We start from the raw sequence: 23,038 nt of genomic DNA on the forward strand, positions 1-23,038 counted from the left end.
TGGCAGAAACGAAAATGTGGCGGAGGCACCAAAAATACCTCCTATTGAAATACATTACATAGAAAGTCGTCCTCAGTGACATGAAAAATGAATCAACATGAATCAATAGATAAATATCATTAATATAATCACAAAATGCCATAAGTCATGATAAGTCATGAGTGTTTTTTCAAAGCATCTCAATGTGTATGGAAGAAAATAAAGCTAACTTGGAAAGATTATTGGTCTTTCAGATGTCTAAGGATATAGATGTGTTGAAATATCAGGAGTCTCAGCTGGAGATTGAGAACTTAAAGAATCATGTGGAGACACTTAGAGACACCATTCAGGACATGAAGACCCACATGTATGAGATAGAAAACAAGCATAACGAGGTAATAAATACAAGTAAGCACATATAAATATAAGCATTGCTTTAAGCATATGTGGATTTAAGACATTTTACTAATGATTAAAAATTCCCATCATTCGGAAAAAACATTTGGATCCAACTAATGCACTTGACTGTTTATAAATTTGTTCGTAAGAATGTGCATTTTAGGCTACACACAAATTTAATGAATATTTAGTAAAAACCCGGTTAAATATGGAATATAATATCTGATAAGAAATAATGAAAGCAGCCCAACATAAATCCATAAATGAATACAAATGAGAGCAGTCATCCAGTTAAGAATAGTGATAAAGAAGCAGGACACAATCAGGTGGTGTATAATTTGGTTTTGATCATGATTGTGCTAAATGACTTTGATTTAATCAAAATTCTATTCTTGTTTTTTTTTTTTTCAATTTTCCTTCTTTTGAATAAAAGAACCATTTCAAAAGTGAACATTCATGTTCAATTGTCCTTTTCCTCCCACGCCTGTGTTTCAGGAGCATGAGAGAGTACAGAAGGCTCACAAAGCTCTCCAGCACAAGCATCAAGAAACGGTGATGAAGCTACAACACTATAAAGAGTTACTCTCTGTAAGCCTTTCTTCTCATTAAGCATGATTGCTGGAGAAAGTTATGTCATTTATAGATTAAAGAATTAAGTGGCCCTTTTGGACAACCTCTGGATATTGAAAACATTAATATATTTTGAAACAAAAACCGTTTAGAAGCAATGCCACCAGCTTTAATATTTTCTTTTCATACATAAGAAAACATTGAGGCAAGAGTCTGGTATAACAGCTGCTTAATAATAAACATCTCTTTTATTATTTTCATGAACAAAAAAACATGCAGTGCCTCCTCAGTGTTCTTATTTTCTATTGGCTCACATCATGGAGACTTTTGAATATATCTGAGTGCACCTAAACTTTCTGCACATGGCTATAGTAACGGCTACCAAAAACACATCTTTTACATTCTACCATCTCTCCGCTTCATTCTGCTGCTTTTCCACCTGCAAATATTATTTAATTCAAACATTAAGCTCTTGAGATAAACCTCTTTTCCCCCATGGCTGTGTTTTAGGAGTGTAAGAGAGAGCGAGTGGCTTACCAAAACCTGTCTATGGAGTTCAATAATACAAAGGTGTCTCTGGCTGACATCAAGGCTTTAATAGAGGTAAACTTTGTGCTAATGTTAAATAAGTGTAAGTGTGTGTGTGTGTGTGTGTGTGTGTGTGTGTGTGTGTGTGTGTGTGTGTGTGTGTGTGTGTTCTTGAATGCTTACATTTTAACTCATTCCGATGAGTGATTAGTCATTTTAGCATTTAAAAATGTCTGAATGTGTGTAGAAGTAAATAAAGTCACCAGGTATTAATTGTTGAAATTTTAGAGCTCTTTGGATCAAAAGTGTGAGGAACATCAGAAGGCTACGGAGTCCTTTATTAACCTGCAGTTTGAGAAGTCCAACCTGATGGAGGAGGTGGAGACACTGAAAGGAAAAATTCAGGACATGGGGAACCTGATCTGTGAGACACAGAAGAAGCAAAACGAGGTAAAAAACATGATCATTAACTGCACTAAGAAAAAATGTGCCTCATTTATCAATTCTTATTAAATGTATATTTTATTCATTATTCATTCTCCTTTTCCTCTGTAGGAGTATGAACTATTGTCTCAGGATTACAGAACCTTCGAACTGGAGCAAGAAGAAATCAAGAGGAGTTTAAATCGACACATAAAGTTTCTGATGGTAAGCTTCTCTTCCCACTAAACTGTGATGGCTGTAGTAAAATCACTGACAAAAAAATTTTCACAAATAATGCTACAAACACTTTTATTACAATTGGCTCTCTCATAGTATAATTTGCCATCTCCTATAGTGCTACAATCAACAATAATGACATAATAATCAAAGAACTCAAGATTGTGGATTTAATGACATTATATCATCTGACACAGAGTGAAAAATTGCAGATTTAAACTTTTGAACTGTTTTTTTTGCCTCTCTTAGGATTTTAAGGCCACACTGTTGACTCACTGTTATTTCACACATAAAATGGAACGGAAAATGCATCAAACTGGGGATTTGCTGCAGAAAATGTTTTTTCCTAGAGATTACACGACTGTTTTTGCATGTGTGTGCATTCATGTGTCTTTGTGTGTGTGTGTGTGCTTGCATATTATTCAGTTTAACATATAAAACAATGTACCCAAGGTAAATTGTGTCAGATCATTTCAAACGTTATATTATATTAGCAACCAACAAATTGAAAATTGAAAATATGTTATAAGAGAAAAAATACTCCACACAAACACATGGGTAAATCACCTTTTGCTTTTAAAAGTGCAGTGTTTTTGTAATTCCAACCATATACAGTGAAGTACACAGTGACGAATAACAATGTATCCCCATGGTTTCTGTAATATATTATTAGTGCAAAATGTATTACGGTATATTCATTATACGCATGCGCTGTGAGTTGTTATGTGGGCTGAAAGTTAAAAACAGTAAAGTGAAAAGTCAGGCTGCAGAAGGAAGCAAGAAGGTGCTAAGGATGTAGTAATGTTGAACGTAAGGATGTAGTAATGTGGACTCGAATGCACTCTCAGTCACTGTCTTCCAGTCAGAGGCACACCAGCAGAGTTTTTCCTAAAACGACAACCATGTATTTAATTTCTCAGGCCAGATGTGTCGGTCTTCATTACAAAAAAAATTCAAACTACTGGTTAATCAATTTTTACTTTTTTAGAGACAGTAATGATTCCACATTTTTTGCATTTTGACTCCGGTTTGGGACAATCGATAAATTACATTACATTATACTGAACTTTACTCATGTAATTTCTTTGTAAATGGGGTTGATGCCTCTTGTTTTCTCTCTTTTTTAATCTTTTAGATATGTGAGTTTTGGGAGTGACATTGTTCCAACATTTTTAATCCACTTTTAAATCACTCAAATGCAGTGTTTCATGTTCCAGATCAGGAGAAAGTGCAAATGGATTACCATACAATGCCATTATATCTCGACGTTACTGTGAAAATGTGAGAATAATGTTTAATGTTGCAACGTTACAGTTTTGTATCATTATGCTCAATGTTAGATTTGGTTTTCTTATTGATCTCTGTTACTTGTTGACACACAGGTATTAAACATTACTTTCATTTAAGTACTGAGTTATGTTCTTTTGCTTGCTTTCAATTAATTTTGTTTGTTTTACTCTGGAAGCAATTGTAAACCACGAATAAATGTTTAAAAATGTAACATGTTTTTGACCATTTATTAAATAGAATGAAGGAAATGTAAGGTATTTATGTAAAGTAAGTATTAATAAGTTATTTTACAAGAGTAAAATGTATGTATTGCACAAGCTTAAACACAGTTCATCAGTTCACATAACGTTTATTTCATTCATTCACGTTAACTGGATGTGATGTTGGAGCTTAAATAAATACTGTTTTAAGCTATTTATGTGATTACACTAAATGGAAAATTGACATGTAATTAAAATATGAGTTTTGATTTTTTTGGGTAAAGTTTTTTTTTCGAGTTCTGAGGGAGCGAGTGGATGCAGCTAAGCTCAAGGTTTCTGGTTTGGAAAGGTATTTTTCTAAAAGATGGTTGAGCTGTTTCCACCCCCAATAGCCCATGAAAGGACAGACCCAGTGCCCAGCCCTGCAGACTAACTACACTGACTGTCACTGTAATGATACATCCGAGTGGTTCAGGCCCCTGAAGGAACGGGACAGAAAAAGATATGAATGTTTACAATGTGCTTGATATTCAGCATTAGGGCTTTTAGAACAAATTAAAATGTAGTTTATTCAGAAAAATATTATCATTACCCAGTTTACACCAAAATGCAGCTGGTTAGCAGAAGCATGTATGATGTCTGATGTATCTAGACATCTATTTAGTTTTGCGTTGAATCTATGATTCTAATCTGAATATCTATAATACAGCTAACATTATATTAATTATTTGTTTATTTGCATTCAAACGAAATCGTTTAAATTAAAAACAATAGACCAACCAAAAAAATGTTGATTCTTCAGACGTCATATGTCACTATGATGTAATAGGATTATGACGTAGTCAAGGCTCTTGGACAGAATATAACAGGGCGTGGATCTGTCATTAGTTCGTGTAATTTTGCGCCGGGGAGGTGTTTATTGAGAGATTTCTGATTTACAGAGAAGATGCGGAATTTATTTCATTTAGTTCAAGCTTCAGTGTTGAAGCTTCCGCTGCGCCCCCTGCTGTACACATGTGGAGCTGGCGCCGCAACCGCCATCATTTACTATTTTGTTTGTATAGATGGGAAAACAGATGCAGACCCAGATGAAACATCTGCCACCGAAGGTAGCCTATTTATTTTCCCCTGTTTTCCAGTCTTGGTGTAAACTATTCTTAGCTGAGGTTAGTTATTATTATGTCAGTTGATTGTCCCTAGCCCTTTCTAACATTAGGGCAGAGTGGTCGTTGTTAATCACGCTGCTTATAACGTGTAACAGATTCATAAATTGAAGTTAAGGCAATAGGATTTATGTGTGCAATGCACACATGGTTTGGGGCTTGGCGAAGGCAAGAGAATGGGCATGCGCATGACGTGATGGTTGTGGTACCGTGTGGAGGTGTTGAATAAAAAGTTTGCGCCGTTCAGTGAACTTCTGAGTCTCGTTTTCATTATTTTTTTAACCTAACGTGTACAGGCGAACTAATTGATGCTGTTAAATCCCCTAATGACGCAGTGAAAGAATGAAGCAGTACCATCTCTGTTGCTAAACAAACTTTCATTGAATATTAATACTACCTTAAATATGAATCAAAACATAATGATACATATAAATGTTTTCACTTGTGTTTGGGGCTGATTGCAAATGATCATAACTGATTCATAACTATACCCATGAAGAGACAACAGCAGTCTCTGGTTTAATTTATTTAAATGTAAATGTTTAGCTCTTTAATACTCCAGCAGAAGACATATGTTTATTTTATATATATATATACAGTGGGTACGGAAAGTATTCAGACCCCCTTAAATTTTTCACTTTTTGTTATATTGCAGCCATTTGCTAAAATCATTTAAGTTCATTCTTCTTCCTCATAATTGTACACACAGCTCCCCATATGGACAGAAAAACACAGAATTGTTGACATTGTTGCAGATTTATTAAAAAAGAAAAACTGAAATATCACATGGTCCTAAGTATTCAGACCCTTTGCTGTGACACTCATATATTTAACTCAGGTGCTTTTCATTTCTTCTGATCATCCTTGAGATGGTTCTACACCTTCATTTGAGTCCAGCTGTGTTTGATTATACTGATTGGACTTGATTAGGAAAGCCACACACCTGTCTATATAAGACCTTCCAGATCACAATGCATGTCAGAGCAAATGAGAATCATGAGGTCAAAGGAACTGCCTGAAGAGCTCAGAGACAGAATTGTGGCAAGGCACAGATCTGGCCAAGGTTACAAAAAGATTTCTGCTGCACTTAAGGTTCCTAAGAGCACAGTGGCCTCCATAATCCTCAAATGGAAGACGTTTGGGACGACCAGAACCCTTCCTAGAGCTGGCCGTCCGGCCAAACTGAGCTATCGGGGGAGAAGAGCCTTGGTGAGAGAGGTAAAGAAGAACCCAAAGATCACTGTGGCTGAGCTCCAGAGATGCAGTCAGGAGATGGGAGAAAGTTGTAGAAAGTCAACCATCACTGCAGCCCTCCACCAGTCGGGGCTTTATGGCAGAGTGGCCCGACGGAAGCCTCTCCTCAGTGTAAGACACATGAAAGCCCGCATGGAGTTTGCTAAAAAACACCTGAAGGACTCCAAGATGGTGAGAAATAAGATTCTCTGGTCTGATGAGACCAAAATAGAACTTTTTGGCCTTAATTCTAAGCGGTATGTGTGTAGAAAACCAGGCACTGCTCATCACCTGTCCAATACAGTCCCAACAGTGAAGCATGGTGGTGGCAGCATCATGCTGTGGGGGTGTTTTTTAGCTGCAGGGACAGGACGACTGGTTGCAATCGAGGGAAAGATGAATGCGGCCAAGTACAGGGATATCCTGGACAAAAACCTTCTCCAGAGCGCTCTGGACCTCAGACTGGGCCGAAGGTTTACCTTCCAACAAGACAATGACCCTAAGCACACAGCTAAAATAACGAAGGAGTGGCTTCACAACAACTCCGTGACTGTTCTTGAATGGCCCAGCCAGAGCCCTGACTTAAACCCAATTGAGCATCTCTGGAGAGACCTAAAAATAGCTGTCCACCAACGTTTACCATCCAACCTGACAGAACTGGAGAGGATCTGCAAGGAGGAATGGCAGAGGATCCCCAAATCCAGGTGTGAAAGACTTGTTGCATCTTTCCCAAAAAGACTCCTGGCTGTATTAGATCAAAAGGGGGCTTCTACTAAATACTGAGCAAAGGGTCTGAATACTTAGGACCATGTGATATTTCAGTTTTTCTTTTTTAATAAATCTGCAACAATGTCAACAATTCTGTGTTTTTCTGTCAGTATGGGGTGCTATGTGTACATTCATGAGGAAGAAGAATGAACCTAAATGATTTTAGCAAATGGCTGCAATATAACAAAGAGTGAAATATTTAAAGGGGTCTGAATACTTTCCGTACCCACTGTATATATATATATATATATATATATATATATATATATATATATATATATATATATATATATATATATATATATATATATATATATATATATAAAAGACATTTCCGCCCTCAATGAGTCAATTGTGCCAGTTAAGATTGGTTTTACACGTTGCTGTGGCCCAGGTATCTCGTGACTTTGGAACCTAATGTGTCTGATTCAAGCTTTTTAGGTGTGGCACACACACTCACAAATGTGCACAATGGACAGACTAAGGCACACATTTTTAATCCAAATGAACAGGACAGCATACTTTCCAAACGACCATTTGTAGCATGAATTTGTTCGTAAGTTATTACTGTGTTCGTTCACAGTAAAGAAAGAAAATCACAATTGTGTATGTGGTAATTGTACTAGTGTTCCATGTGGTTCGGACAGTTTTACTGTTGAACATGGGTTCAGGTATTATACTTGCTCATGTGTATTATTGTTATTTTGTTATTTGTTCTATCGTTTTGATATGTAACGCATTTATGTGCATGTAATGCATTCTGTCCTTTAGGGCTTGTTGTACACAAGAAAATGAGCACACGCACAACATGACGAGAGACCCCAGTTGTGGTGCCATGTGGAATAAAACGTGTGCACCGTTCATTTAATTTCGAGTCTCGTTTTCATTATTTTATTATCCTAAACGTGTTCAGATGAACCCTGCACGGAAGCTTGGTGGCACACGCACTGTGATTTCACATTTCGCTCATATTTAATAGTGTTAAATCTGAGGGAAATAGTAAAACTTATTACAATTTTATCCATATTCTGATAATTATGTGGTATTTCTATTTGCATTTAGACTCACCCTCACCCTCACCCTTACCCTCACCCTCACCCTCTGAGGTTCCTCAGGACCAGGCCATGGTACCTCCTGCTCCTTGTTCTACTGCTGAGGTTGAACTCAACACCCTTGTTCCTTTGAATCTATCTTTATACAGTACAATTACAGTAACTTACTTTTTTCACGTTTTGTGTTTAGCTTTTTTGACATTTTAGTATCGGTGCTATCTGAAAAAACAACAACAATTGTTTTGTTGTCTTCTAGCCTGTATAGTTTGCTTGTTATGTTCAAACATGAGCCCTCTAGTTTGTATTTATTAATTAAATCTAACTAGTTACTGCCAACTACAAAATATATACACTATACGGTTATTAGTAGCTACAAAAAAGGCTAACAGGCTTTAAATTAAACTCTGATTTAAGATCATCATTGTGATTAAAACTAGGCTAGGCAAAAACATAAAACTATGTTTTTGGTTCCATAGCCCCATAGAGAGATCAAAAAGAGCTGAACATATGAATTTTTTTTTGTTTATTCTGATATGGGCAGTTTTTTTTTTTAAGCAGCTGGGTGTGTATAAAAGAAAATAAAGCTAACTAGATTTGCTTATCAACCTTTCAGATATCTAAGGATAAACCTGCCTTGAAATATGAAGAGGCTCAGCTGGAGATTGAAAACCTGATCAATCATGTGGAGACACTTAAAGACACCATTCAGGACATAAAGACCCAGATGTATGAGATTCAAAACGAGCATAACCAGGTAATAAATACAACTATGCATATATAAATATAAGCACTGCTTGAAGCATATGAGAATTTACACAATATTTTGCTAGTCATAAAAGATTCCCATCATTTAAGAAAAACATTTGTATCCAACTAATGCACCTGACTGTGTGTAAATTTATTTATAAGAATAGTAACTAACAGAAACTTAGACCGATCCATTCTAATAATTTGTAAGATGTCAAATTTAATGAGATATTTTGTAAAATCCCAGCTGTTTCCTATGAAAGGATTCCAATATGGAATATAAAATCTGATTAGAGATAATAAAAGCAACCCAACATAAATCCATAAATGAATACAAATTAGAGCAATTATCCAGTTGAGAATAGTGATAAAGAAGCAGGACACAATCAGGTGTTATATAATTTGGTTTTGATCAAGTTTGATCAAAATTTTTATTGACTTGTCTTTTTTATTTTACTTTTTATCTAATAGAAGTGAAGCATCGCAGATGAGAACATAAAGCACTCAAGTTTTTTTTTCAAACCCTTTTCCCCCACTGTTTCAGGACCAAGAGAGAATTCGGAAGGCTCAAAACATTCTCCAGCTCAAGCTTGAAGAGACAACGAAGAAGCTAGAACAACTCTCGGTAAGCTTTTCTTCTCGAACCATGATTGCTGGAGAAATTCGGTGTCATTTATAGGTCAGAGAATTAAGTGGATAACCTCTGGATAATGAAACATTGATCTTTTTTGGAGCAAAAACCTGCATGTTTAAAAGCAATGTCTATTTGCCACATTTTTACATTTTAAACTTTCTGCAGTAATTCAAGTAACTTTCACATCCTGCAATTGCTCTCCTTCAGTGTGCTGTTTTTTCTAACTGCAAATTTTTCGTTGATGTGAACATTAAGCACTTGTGCTTGTATCTCATTTTCCCCCATGGCTGTGTTTTAGGAGTGTGAGAGAGAGCTGGTGGCTTACCAAAACCTGACTACGGAGTTCAATAATTCAAAGGTGTCTCTGACTGACATTAAGTCTTTAATAAAGGTAAACTTTGTGCAAATGAATGTGTGTCCACATGATTCCTCAAATTTTGTGGAAATTTAGTTCTTAGTCCTCATTCTGATGAGTGCTTAGTCAGCATTTTAAAAATGTCTGAATGTGTGTAGAAGTAAATGAAGCCAACAGGCATTAATTGTTGTTTTAGATCTCTTTGGATCAATTGTGGGAGGAACATCACAAGGCTACGGAGTCCTTTATTAACCTGCAGTTTGAGAAGTCCAGCCTGATGAAGGACATAAAGATAATGAAAGGCACAGTTCAGGACATGGGGAGCCTGATCTATAAGACACAGAAGAAGCAAGACGAGGTAAAAAACATGATAATTAACTGCACTAAGCATTTTCTTTACAAAGAATCTTCTATTTCTTTACAAAGAATCTTCTATTGCTGTGTTGTAGGAGTATAAGCAAATGGTTCAGGATTATAGCACCCTCCACTTGGAGCAAGAAGAAATAAAGAAAAGTATAAATGAAGGCAACATGTTACTAAAGGTAAGCTTTTCTTATCACTACACTATAATGACTGAAGTAAAATCACTGACCAAAAAAAAAACTTCCATAAACACTTTTATTTTCATTGGCTTCCATTAAGTCAAGTCTTCCATCTCCCATAGTGCTGCAATCAAAAATCATGACATGATAATCAAACAACCCAAGATTGTGGATTTAATGACATTATATCATCTGAGCCGAAATGTAAAAATTGCAGATATAAACTTTGTAACCACTTTTGCCTCTTTTAGTCTTATAAAAAAATGCTGAAGGCTCACTGGAAAGTGTCATATAAAATCAAGAATATTGTGGACCATACCCAGGCATTTCTGCAGCAATTCATTTTTCATCAACAAACCAAGACTGTTATTGTGTGTGTGTTTGCGCCTTTGTGTGTGTGCCTGTCTCTGTCTCTGTTAATTTAGATATAAAACAATGTACCCAAGATAAATTGTGTCTGATCATTTCAAACTTTATAGCATATAGGTGGTATATCAACCAAACAAATTAAAAATTTCAATATGTTATAAGAGGAAAAAATACAATAACAGTCCAACACATGGGTAAATTTCCTTTTGCTTTTAATATTGAAATATTTGGGGTTTTTGGGACTTTTTTTATTTTAGTCTACGTCAAATAGGCTTTATTGTCATTCCATCCATATAAAGTAAAGTACACAGTGAAGCAAAACAACCTACCTCTATGGTTTCCCCATGGTCCATGGTTCCATTTCAAGAGTCCTGCCCATAACACTGTTTTGTCTTATAATGTTTCTGATTTTATTTCAATTAAATTGTAATGACCATCAAACTAATTTAAATATTAGTAAAAGATAACACAAGTGAACACAACATGCAGTTTTTAAATAAAGGTTTTTATTATTGAGGGAAAACAAAATCCAAAACTACATGGCCCTGTGAAAAAAAGTGTTTGCCCCCTGTTAAAACTGTGGTTTATCACACCTGAGTTTAATTTCTCTAGCCACACCCAGGCCTGATTACTGCCACACCTGTTCACAATCAAGAAATCCCTTAAATAAGACCTGCCTGACAAAGTGAAGTAGACCAAAAAAAAAAAAAAAAAAAAAATCCTCAAAAGGTAGACATCATGCAGAGATCCAAAGAAATTCAGAAACAAATGAGAAAGAAAGTAATTGAGATCTCTCAGTCGGAAAAGGTTATAAAGCCACTTCTAAAGCTTTGGGACTCCAGCAAACCACAGTGAGAACCATTATTCACAAATGGCAAAAACATGGAACAGTGGAGAACCTTCCCAGGAGAGGCTGGCCGACCAAAATTACCCCAAGACCACAGCGACAACTCATCCAAGAGGTCACAAAAGACCCCACAACAACATCCAAAAAACTGCAGGCCTCACTTCCCTCAGTTAAGGTCAGTGTTCATGAATCCACCATAAGAAAGTGACGGGGCAAAAATGGTCTGCATGGCAGAGTTCCAAGATGAAAACTGCTGCTGAGCAAAAAGAACATAAAGGCTCTTCTTAGTTTTGCCAGAAAACATCTTGATGATTCCAAAGACTTTTGGGAAAATACTTTGTGGACTGATGAGACAAAAGTTGAACTTTTTGGAAGGTGTTTATCCCATTACGTCTGGCGTAAAAGTAACACCGCATTTCAGAAAGAGAACATCATACCAACAGTAAAATATGGTGGTGGTAGTGTGATTGTCTGCGGCTGTTTTGCTGCTTCAGGACCTGAAAGATTGGCTGTGATAAATGGAACCATGAATTCTGCTGTTTACCAAAAAATCCTAAAGGAGAATGCCCAGCCATCTGTTCATGACCTCAAGCTGAAGCGAACTTGGGTTCTGCAGCAGGACAATAATCCAAAACACACCAGCAAGTCCACCTCTGAATAGCTGAAGAAAAACAAAATGAAGACTTTGCCTAGTAAATGTCCTGATCTGGTCAAAAACCCTCCAATGTGGCTGAATTACAACAATTCTGCATAGTTGAGTGGACCAAAATTCCTCCACAGTGCTGTAACGGACTAAAGTTATTGCAAACGCTTGATTACAGTTGTTGCTGCTAAGAGTGGACCCACCAGTTATTAGGTTTAGGGGGCAAACACTTTTTCACACAGGGCCATGTAGTTTTGGATTTTGTTTTCCCTCAATAATAAAAACCTTTATTTAAAAACTGCATGTTGTGTTTACTTGCATTATCTTTTACTAATATTTAAATTAGTTTGATGATCTGAAACATTAAAGTGTGACAAACATGCAAAAAAATAAGAAATTCAGGAAGGGGGCAAACACTTTTTCACACCACTGTACATATATTCCTGCAAAACAATTCAAATAGATAACACGTGTTGAGTATATGTTATAAGTTAAAAAAAGTTGTTTAATGAAACTTTGCCCTAGGAGGAATATTTTGACCAAAAAAAAATCAATCAGCTTCTATTTACTATTCTATTTCTTCAGCTTCTATTTACTATTCTATTTCTTCAGCTTCTATTTTATTTGTGAATGATTATTATTTACAATAATAACATGAATGGCTAGAAATTGTACATTGTATAAATGTGACGTTGTATAAATGTGTAATTTGCATTCAAGCTGAATCGGTTAAACTAAAGTCTATAGACCAACTATGACATAAAAAAAAAACCATTTAGAATCTTATGACGTCTATGATGTAACAGAAATATGACGTAGCCCAAGCTCTTATGTAGAGTGTAGCAGCAGATCTATCATTAGTTTGTGTAATTTCGCGCCGGTGAGGTGTTTATTGAGAGATCTCTGATCTACAAGGAAGATGCGGAATTTCTTTCATTCAGTTCGGAATTGTGTGTCGGAACTTCCGCTGCGCCCCCTGCTGTACGCAGGTGGAACTGGAGCGGCAACTGTAATCATTTACTATTTAATGCGTAAAACCGTGAAGGAAGCAGAAGCAGACCAAGATGAAGAATCTGCCAGCGAAGGTTACCTGTTTCTTTTTTCTCCTGGTTTCTCAGTCCTTGTGTAAACTTTTTTTTTTTGCTTAGTTTAATTATTGTTCTATCAGTAGATTCTTCATAGCCATTTCTAACATTAGTGACTCACTACAACAGTGTGTTGCTCACATAGACATGCACTGTGATTTTGCGCTCACATTTAATAGTGTTAATTTAAATCTGAATGAAATAGTAAAACTGATTAAAAGGTAATTTTTTTGCATTTAGACTCTGGCTCACTCTCCGAGGTTCCTCAGGATCAGGCCATGGTAATGCTGAGGTTAAACTCAACTTCCTTATTTTCCTTTAAATATACCTTTATGCAGTACATTTACTGCATCTTACTAAAAGCGAATGTATATATAGTCAGACTAAAATTTATATTCAGAATTTTAAAACAAATGCTTAGTACTGTACGATGTTACCTGAAAGATAAACATTCTGTTTTGTTGTTCATTAGTCTCCTTTGATTTGGGACATTAAACAAAATCCACCAGGTCCTGAACATGCTTTGAATTTCCAGCATCCACATATCTGACCAGGACATCTTTTAAAACTAAGCACAGTTATAAAACTCATAAACAACTATTACCTGAGTCTCTCAAATGTCCACATTATTTAAAGAGAAATCTCAAAATTAAACAGTCAGTGATAGAAAGAGGCCAAATATGCAGAAAATTTCAAAAAGCAAATAACGTGAAAGACCTGGGTGAATTTTCAGAGGTTTTAAGTTTCAGATTAAACAAGACACTTGTGAGCAATAATTACAAAACACAGAAATGCTCATGATTTATGTAATATCATACAGTATTAAGCATCGAGGGTATCTACATTTTTTAACTGGATTATTTTTTTAAACTAAGTTATTAGTTTGTGTTGTGGAATTTATGTAAAAACATCTATTATGTAATGCAGTTTGTTCTGGGCAGTACTAATTAAAAAACTACAATTTGCATGATTGGTCAAAACTATTGTTTTGTATACTCTGCAAGAAGTATGTAAAATATATACAGTGCAACCTCGATACTCGCGGGGCCCCTCTATGACCCCTCGCGAGGGTCTTTCCTTTTGATGGTTCATTTTTCAAGTTGAATTGTAGATGAACTGAACTGTAAACTCAACTAAAATTGTGAATTACTTGTCATAAATGTTATATATATATATATATATATATATATAGAGAGAGAGAGAGAGAGAGAGAGAGAGAGAGAGAGAGAGAGAGAGAGATAGATAGATAGATAGATAGATAAACGTTTAATCATTAAAGCTTGAGGGTGCTACTGTACAGTATATAAAAACAACTCAACTCAAAACACAATAATGCAAGGCGTCACAGGCAGGTTTTCCAACTCTACATCCTTCACGACGCTTGTCTCCTCTACATAATGAAAAAGGACCTTCTCTTTTTCATCAAAATAGGAGAAAAGTAAAAGAATCATGTCTTTTACATCCTCTGAGCAACCATCTGCAGTTTTGTGACAGCCTGTAAGACATGTTACCATAAGACACTTGTTCTTGGTTGCACAAACATTCCTCATGAATTTCCTTTTATATCAATGCTTTTCAGGAAGGTCTCTTTTAGTGGTATACCTGTAAGGTCTTTAAAGTACTTCTAAAGCCCTTCCATTCCACTTTCCTGAAACAAAACTGGCCATTCATCAGTGAGGGTTTTCATGTCTTTTCATTTGTTGATATCTTTTCGTAGACTGTATTATGTAGACTTCATGAGAACCTTCACTTCCTCTTAATTTCAGTCCAGTCCAGTTTGTTTGTAACAGACTCCTTATCTTCTCTTTTTTTCAACTGCTGACTCTCAGCAGTTTCACTGAGGGGCATAAATCTAACTTTCCAATTAATGCAGCCGTATGTATCTTGGACTGCAGCTTTTTTTTTCAGGTGTGACTTCCTCAGTGTGTCATTTCTCTGTATCATGAGTGCGCATTTTTTGTGTGCTGGTCCTTCTTGCAGTTTCGACCCTGGCTTAAAATTGTTTGTCCAAGGTGTAGCTTCCAGGACCAGTCACACTCTTTTCACATCTTGCAAAGACTTTGGATATTTGGCAACCATCCTTTTGGCGACCTCCGTTAAATTCTTCCTATTTGGACAAACACAAAATTTCTTCATTGCTGCAACAACAATCCTCACCGCTTCCCTATGCAACCCGAGGACTTGGTCTTTTCTGTCTCTCAAGTGCCTGCAATAATTCCTCAGGAAACTTTTTCAATGGGACTTCAAAGATGTCCGCCCAGTTCACACTAGGAGTGGAGGTATTTGGAGATGAGCATGAAAAACTTTCGGACAGAAAAGATCCTGGAAATGAACAAACTGGTTGCTTTGGGGTTTCAGAAATTTGTGATGTAAAAAATAAGTTATATGTATGTATTTAGTTTGACCAGGTATAGTTCAACCAAAATGAAAACGGTCATCACTGTTTATTGTCCTATTGTTATTCCAAACCAGATATTAATTTAAAATGAAAAGATAGTAAGAATTACAGACAAACTTGTTTTTACAGTTGAACAGTTACTTAAACGATCACAATAGTTTTTTTGCCTCACTGTTATAATACACAGAAAATAAATGGAATAAATAGAACAAATAACAAAAAATAATAACAAAATGAATTGTTACTTTTAATAACAAAAATAATAAATATGTCTGACCATTAAAGGCATAGTTCACCCCAAAATAAAAATTCTGTCATTATTTACTTACACTCAGATTGTTCCTAACCTGTATATATTTCTTTGTATAAATGCTAAACACAAAAATGAAAGATAATTTGAAGAATGTCAGTAACCAAACAGACCTCATCCTTACTTTACTGAAAAAAAATACTATAGAAGTTAATAGGGGATGAGATCTGCTTGGTTAGTGACATTCTTCCAAATATCTTCCTTTGTGTTTAGCAGAACAAAGAAATGTATACAGGTTTGGAACAACCTTCATGACTGATGCTGAATTCCTTCATGACAATTTCTTCTAATGTGCTCATCTGGTAACTCAATTTATTGTTAAGTTCAATTTATTTAAAGTATACGTCTGTCCTGGTGTCTGTGTTTCCTTGACACGTGAGATGTAAATGATGACTTTACAGTGAACATATGGTTGCATCCTGTCACCGGACATGTCACAACAAACACGCCCTTCGGTGATATGTTCCTTTAAGTGAGCTGTTAATGATTTGATATCGAGACACTAGTGCTGGCACATAGATATATTACATGTAAACACTGTAAGGGCATTTGTAGTAGCAACATGTGAATTTATGTTATGTTTACGGTTTTATCCTGTAGCATTTAGACAGTATTTTACTGTTAAATTTACGGATTTTTTTTTTTACATTGTACAAGGTTATTAGTTGCTAAATAAAAGCTAACAGGACTTTTTTTTAGTTCGAATTTAAACTTATAATTCTGATTAAACTAAGGCGTCACTGTCAAAGGTTTTTGGTTTTATGGCCCCATAGAGTGATCAGAGAGAACTATACATATGAATGAGCACATTAATGATTTAGTCATTTTTTTTCCCTCAAAACACTTCACTTTATTCTGATAATTCATTAGTATTTTTTTAAAGCATCTGGACATGTGGAAGAAAATAAACCTAACTAGGATAGATTATTGACTTTTCAGATATCTAAGGATGAAACTGTGCTAAAATATCAGGAGGCTCAGCTGGAGATTGAGAACCTGAAGAATCATGTGGAGACACTTAGAGACACTGTTCAGGACATGAAGACCCACATGTATGAGATTAAAAACGAACAAAATCAGGTAATACATACAACTGAGCACATATAAATATAAGCGTTGCTTTAAGCATATGTGCATTTATTAGTAATAAAAAATTCTGTATGTAAATTTATTCATAAGAATAGAATATAAATCTAACAGAAACCTGGATTGATCTATTCTTGTAAATTGTAAGCTGTCCATTTTAGGTTCACACACAAATTTAAAGAATATTTTGTAAAAACCTTGTTGTTTTCTATGAAATGCACTAAATATGGAATATAGTATCTGATAAGAAATAATGAAAGCAACCCAACATAAATCCATACAGTAAATGAATACAAATGAGAGCAATTATCCAGTTAAGAATAGTGATAAAGGACGAGGACACAATCGGGTGGTGTATAATTTGGTTCTGATCATGTTTGTACTAAATAGCTTTGATTTATTCAAAATTCTAATTGTGTAGTCTTTTTCATTTTTCTCTTTTTGAATGGAAGTGAACCATTTCAGATGTGAACATAAAGCACTCAAGCTCAAACCTCCTTTTCCCCCCACGCCTGTGTTTCAGGAGCAAGAGAGAGAACAGAAGGCTCACAAAGCCCTCCAGCTCGAACATGAAGAGACGATGAAAAAGCTACAACACTATAAAGAGTTACTCTCTGTAAGCCTTTTTTCTCATTAAGCCATTATTGCTGTTTTTTTTTTTTGTTTCTCCACATATACATTTGTATGCCCATAAAGAATAACAGCAAGAAAACATTGAGAGAAGAGTCTGGTATAACAGCTGCTCAATAATAAACAGCTCTTCTATTAATTTCATGATCAAAAACAAAAACCATGAAATCTCTCCTTAGTGTTCTTACTTTTAATCGGCCCACGTCATGGAGGCTTTTGAATACACATATCTGACTTCAACTAAAATTTCTGCACATGGCTAAAGTAACTGCTAATGTAAACATTAAGCACTTGAGCTTAATTTCCTCAATGGCTGTGTTTTAGGAGTGTGAGAGAGAGCGAGTGGCTTACCAAAACCTGACTGTGAAGTATAATAATGCAAGGGTGTCTCTGACTGACATCAAGGCTGCAATTAAGGTAAACCTTGTGCTAATGTAAAAAAAAAAAAGTGTGTGTGTGTGTGTCCTTGATTGCTCACATTTTGGCTAATTTTAGTCCTTAGTCCTCATTCTGATGAGTGATTAGTCAGCATTTAAAAAATGTCTGAATGTGTGTAGAAGTAAATGAAGCCAACAGGCATTAATTGTTCAAATTTTTAGAGCTCTTCTGATCAAGTGTGGGAGAAACATCAAAAGGCTATGGAGTCCTTTATTAACCTGCAGTTTGAGAACTCCAACCTGATGAAGGATGTCGGGATACTGAAAAGCAGAATTCAGGACATGAAGCGCCTGATCTATGAAACACAGAAGGAGCAAGAAGAGGTAATGAACATGATCTGCACTAAGCATTTCCTTTAGAAATAATGAGCCTTATTTATCAATTCTTATTAAATGTATATTTTAATAATCATTTTTTCTGCTTTTCCTGTGTTGTAGGAGTATACGCGAGTGATTCAGGATTACAACACCCTCCACTTGGAGCAAGAACAAATGAAGAGGAGTTTAAATCAAAGCAAACTGGAACTAAAGGTAAGCTTTTCTTCTCACTAAACCGTGATGACCGTAGTAAAATCAGTGACCAAAAAACCCCCACAAATTCTGCCACAAACACTTTTATTTTAATTGGCTCACAAGTTCTTGCGATCTCGAACTAGTGACATGTTAATCAAACAACCCAAGATTGTGGATTTAATTACCTTTACATCTTCTGAGCCAAAATGAATAATTGCACATATAAACTTTTGAACTTCTTTTGCCTCTCTTAGAATTCCAACGCCACGCAGAATTTTCACTGTATGCAGTCCTATGATATGCTGAACTTTCTGGTACAGAATAAGGAGTTACTGCACATAATCATTTCTTCTAAAAGTGACCTGATTGTTTATGTGTTGCTGTTTTTATGTTTGTGTCTTTGTGGGCTTTTATTGTGTAAATGACATAAGACAATGTATGCCAGATAAATTGTTAAATAATTTTCAAGCTTTATAGCATATAGGTTAGCATATAACATGGTTTCCCCATGGTCCATGGTTTGTTTTATTTTAAGTAGCGCCCCAGTCCCAGTTGAAGAGTCCTGCCCATAGCAGTGTTTTTTTTTTTTTTTTTTTTTTTTTTTTTTTTTACAATGTTTCTGATTGTATTTGAATAAAATTGTAATTTTTTGTCACATAAAATGTCATGCTTACATGAAATCTACAGTTTTAACAGGACTAGAGACTTCCTATACCTACTGTATACTTGTGAGACTCATCTATCTATCTATCTATCTATCTATCTATCTATCTATCTATCTATCTATCTATCTATCTATCTATCTATCTATCTATCTATCTATCTATCTATCTATCTATCTATCTATCTATCTATCTATCATTAACATTAGCGGCATTTAGCAGACGGCCTTGTCCAGAGCGAAGTACAAAAGTGCTTTGAGTCTCTAGCAATGAATAAATCTACACGGGTACGCTAGACTACAAACTTTAGATAAATCAGACTACAACTCTTGATTTTTACAAAGCAAGCTTGGAAAGTGCTAATTTAAGTGTTTCAGGAAGAAGTTGGTCTTTAACCGTTGCTTAAAGATAGCCAGGGACTCCGCTGTTCGGACATCTAGGGGAAGTTCATGCCACCACCTCGGGGCCAGTACAGAGAAAAGCCTTGAAATGTACTTACCTCTCATTCTGAGAGAAGGTGGTACCAGTCGAGCAGTACTGGAGGATCTCAGAGAGCATGGTGCAATGCGAGATGTGATGAGGTCTCTGAGGTAAGAGGGTGCTGTCCATTTTTGGCCTTGTAGGCAAACATCCTGTGTGAACAGAAATGATTGAATCCTTTGGATGTTGTAGAGAAGAAATCGACGGGACGAGCCACATTAGCAACATGTGAGGAGAAGGACAGTTGATTGTCCATAGTTACCCCAAGGTTGCGAGCAGTGGCTGAAGGGGAGAGCAGAGAGTCATGAAAAGTTATCCTGAGATCTTGAGATAAAGATGAATTACCTGGGATGTGCAGCAGTTCTGTTTTGCTGGGGTTGAGTTTTAATTGATGAGCACTGATCCATGAAGATATGTCTGTCAAGCATGCCGGGATCTGAGCAGATCCTGTGATATCTGAGCAGATCCTGTGATATCTGAGGGAGGGAAAGAAAAAATGAGTTAAGTGTATCAGCATACCATTCCTTGGTATGTTTAATTCTTACTTTTGCACATCAGGCGATCACACACATATCCCTTCTGAGCATCTGTATTTTTTTTGTTGCTTTTTTTCTTCTGCATTCTTCTTAAAGATTGACCTAATTCTTCTAACAGATGTGGCTGCACGCTTTTTCTTGACACTCTGCTGTCTTCTACACCTCCACCTGACCCAAGACTGTGGTAAACATATCGGCTGGTTCGTGTCCCCCAAGTCTCCGATGCTTCTACCCCAATGGACATATGCCTCCTGATGCTAACCCATTTCCAGATATTGATAATGGCACTGTTGTATCATGTTCCAGTGCACTGTTATGTCATGTATTCCTGGAGGTGGTCATGTTTAGAAACCCACCTCACCCATATGTGATGATCTAGCTGATCAGCCCTGTGAGGATCTTGCTGATCAGGCCTGTGGTTTACCTTCATCTGCACATTCTTTCAAGTATTAGCTCTTCTCAAGGTCAATCTGGTCCACAACATTTCACTCAGCTGCTATGTGCTGGTCAATAAAAATCCAAAAACAATCTGTTCCTAGCTGCTGTGTTCTGTGTCCTTCTTTTGCTCTTAGCCATAAGTTTCCCTGGTGGTCTAGTGGTTAGGATTCGGCGTTCTCACCGCTGCGGCCCGGGTTCAATTCCCAGTCAGGGAACCTAACCCAGCCATTAAGGTTGCACAAGCCAGTGCACTCTTGGTGCCGGTCCCAAGCCCAGATAAATGGGTAAGGTTGCGTTAGGAAGGGCATCCAGCGTAAAACATGTGCCAAATCGGACATGTGGATGATCCGCTGTGGCGACCCCTAAACATTTTTTTATTAGGGTTGCACAAGCCAGTGCACTATTTGTGCCAGTCCCAAGCCTGGATGAATTGGGAGGGTTTTGTTAGGAAAGGGCATCCAGCATAAAACGTGCCAAATCAAATATGCAGATTAAGAATCAGAAATTCATACCGGATTGGTCGAGGCCCTGGTTAACAATGACCGCCACAGGTATTGTTAGCCTACAGGGTACTGGTGGAAAGGAGGAGAAGGAGAGAAGGAAGACGTCTACAGAGACAGCAGGAAAAGAGATTTGGGTTGGTACTTTAAATGTGTTTAAATAAGTTAGCTGATATGATGGAGTGAGAGAAAGGTAGATATGTTGTGTGTTCAGGAGACTAAGTGGAAATTAAGTAAGGCCAGGAACATTGGAGGTGGGTTTAAACTGTTCTATCATGGTGTGGATGGAAAGAGAAATGGTGTAAGGGTGATCCTGAAGTACACTAAGAGTGTAGAGAAGGTGAAGAGAGTTTCTGATAGAGTGTTGAACGTGAAGCTGGAAGCTGAAGGGCTGATGATAAATGTCATCAGTGCTTATGCTCCACAAGTGGGTTGCGAGATGGAGGAGAAGGAAAAATTCTGGAGTGAGTTAGATGAAGCGGTAGAAGGTGTACCTAGAACGAACGATTGGTTACTGGGGCAGACATCAATGGCCATGTAGGTGAAAGGAACAGAGGTGATGAGGAGGTGATGGGTAGGTATGGCCTTTAGAAGAGGAATGTGGAAGGGCAGATGGTGGTAGATTCTGCTAAAAGGATGGAAATGGCAGTGGTATATACGTATTTTAAAAATAAGGAGGAGCATAGGGTGATGTATAAGAATGGAGGAAGGTGCACATAGGTGGACTGTGGACTGCAACCTGAAGGAGATTGGAGACTGTAAGGTGTTGGCAAGGGACAGTGTAGATAGACAGCATTGGATGGTGGTCTGTAGGATGGTTTTGGAGGTGAAAAAGAAAAGGAGGAGATTGAGGACTGAAAGAAGAACAAGATTGTGCAGGAAATGCAGGACAGGATAAGGAGAAAGAAGTTGGCAAAACAGAATTGGGATCAGAAGAGAGATGAGCAAAGTAGGCAGGAGTACAAGGAGATGCCGAAGCAGGTGAAGAGGGATGTGGCGAAAGCAAAGGAAAAGGCATATGAGGAGCCGTATGAGAAGTTGGACACTAATGAAGGAGAAAAGGATTTATACCATATGGCCAGGCAGAGAGACCGAGCTGGGAAGGATGTGCTGCAAGTTAAAGCAAAAAAAAGGAAGGAAATGGAAATGTGTTGACTAATGAGGAGAGTGTGTTAAAAAAGGTGGAGGGAGTATTTTGAGAAGCTGATGAATGAAGAAAATGAGAGCGAGAAAGAAGGTTTGAATAATGTGGAGATGGTGAAGCAGGAAGTGGATAGGATTAGTAAGGAGAAAGTGAGAGCAGCCATTAAGAGGAGTGGAAAGTCGGTAGGACCAGATGACATACCAGTAGAAGCATGGAGATGTTTAGGAGAGATGGCAGTGGAGCCCTTTTCTGGTTGCTGTGGTGATGGACAGGTTGACGGACGAGGTCAGACAGGAGTCTCCATTACTATGATGTTTGTGGATGATATTGTGATTTGTGGTAAGAGTAGTGAGCAGGTTAAAAAGAGCCTGGAGAGGTGGGGGTATGCGCTGGTGAGAGAGGGAAATGAAAGTCAGAAGGAGTAAGACAGAGTACATGTGTGTGAATGAGAGGGAGGGCAGTGGAGTGGTGCAGTTGAATGGAGAAGAGGTGGTGAAAGTGGATGAGTTTAGGTACCTGCAATGTAACTTGCTTCTAACACTAACAGGTGCCACGATGAAGAGATATTTAGTGTTATTCACTCAACTGGTCATAATGTTACGCCTGGTCAATGTATAAAAAATACTTTCCCAAATAACCAAACTCCATGGAAAATAGTCAGTGAAAAGATAAGCCATGCTGCTTCAAAAAGGGCCATAAAAAACATTTCTCTCTAATGAAGAGACACCCAGTCTGCCAGACCTGCTGATTCAAGTATTCACTTAAATAGAACATGTCTGACAATGTGAAGCACACTAAAAGATCTTAAAAAGCAACTATCATGCAGTGATCTGAAGAAAT

At 36.9% G+C, this 23,038-nt stretch overlaps 2 protein-coding genes across 2 annotated transcripts in view; both read left to right on the forward strand.

The window, feature by feature from the left end:
- Nucleotides 1–233: 233 nt before the first annotated feature.
- LOC310739467 (uncharacterized protein) lies at nucleotides 234–3,292 on the forward strand (the record flags this gene model as incomplete). Its single annotated transcript, XM_083565391.1, has 6 exons — nucleotides 234–374; nucleotides 874–966; nucleotides 1,459–1,551; nucleotides 1,765–1,926; nucleotides 2,032–2,124; nucleotides 3,272–3,292. The coding sequence occupies 6 exons, from the start codon at nucleotides 234–236 to the stop codon at nucleotides 3,290–3,292; spliced, it is 603 nt and encodes a 200-aa protein (XP_083421517.1).
- Nucleotides 3,293–4,546: 1,254 nt separating this feature from the next.
- Nucleotides 4,547–23,038, forward strand: part of LOC310739120 (uncharacterized protein) — a 69,466-nt gene continuing 50,974 nt past the window's right edge. The window contains exons 1-13 of the mRNA XM_083564763.1: nucleotides 4,547–4,735; nucleotides 7,853–7,947; nucleotides 8,456–8,596; nucleotides 9,134–9,214; nucleotides 9,522–9,614; nucleotides 9,775–9,936; nucleotides 10,028–10,120; nucleotides 16,712–16,852; nucleotides 17,382–17,474; nucleotides 17,813–17,905; nucleotides 18,088–18,249; nucleotides 18,364–18,456; nucleotides 18,693–18,922. Of these exons, the coding sequence (XP_083420889.1) occupies nucleotides 4,573–4,735; nucleotides 7,853–7,947; nucleotides 8,456–8,596; nucleotides 9,134–9,214; nucleotides 9,522–9,614; nucleotides 9,775–9,936; nucleotides 10,028–10,120; nucleotides 16,712–16,852; nucleotides 17,382–17,474; nucleotides 17,813–17,905; nucleotides 18,088–18,249; nucleotides 18,364–18,456; nucleotides 18,693–18,863 (1,581 nt within the window). The 5' untranslated portion in view covers nucleotides 4,547–4,572 and the 3' untranslated portion in view covers nucleotides 18,864–18,922. The remainder of the gene's footprint in view (nucleotides 4,736–7,852; nucleotides 7,948–8,455; nucleotides 8,597–9,133; nucleotides 9,215–9,521; nucleotides 9,615–9,774; nucleotides 9,937–10,027; nucleotides 10,121–16,711; nucleotides 16,853–17,381; nucleotides 17,475–17,812; nucleotides 17,906–18,087; nucleotides 18,250–18,363; nucleotides 18,457–18,692; nucleotides 18,923–23,038) is intronic.

Source organism: Silurus aristotelis (genome assembly GCF_946808225.1).
Source record: "Silurus aristotelis genome assembly, chromosome: 16".
NCBI classification, from domain to species: domain Eukaryota; kingdom Metazoa; phylum Chordata; class Actinopteri; order Siluriformes; family Siluridae; genus Silurus; species Silurus aristotelis.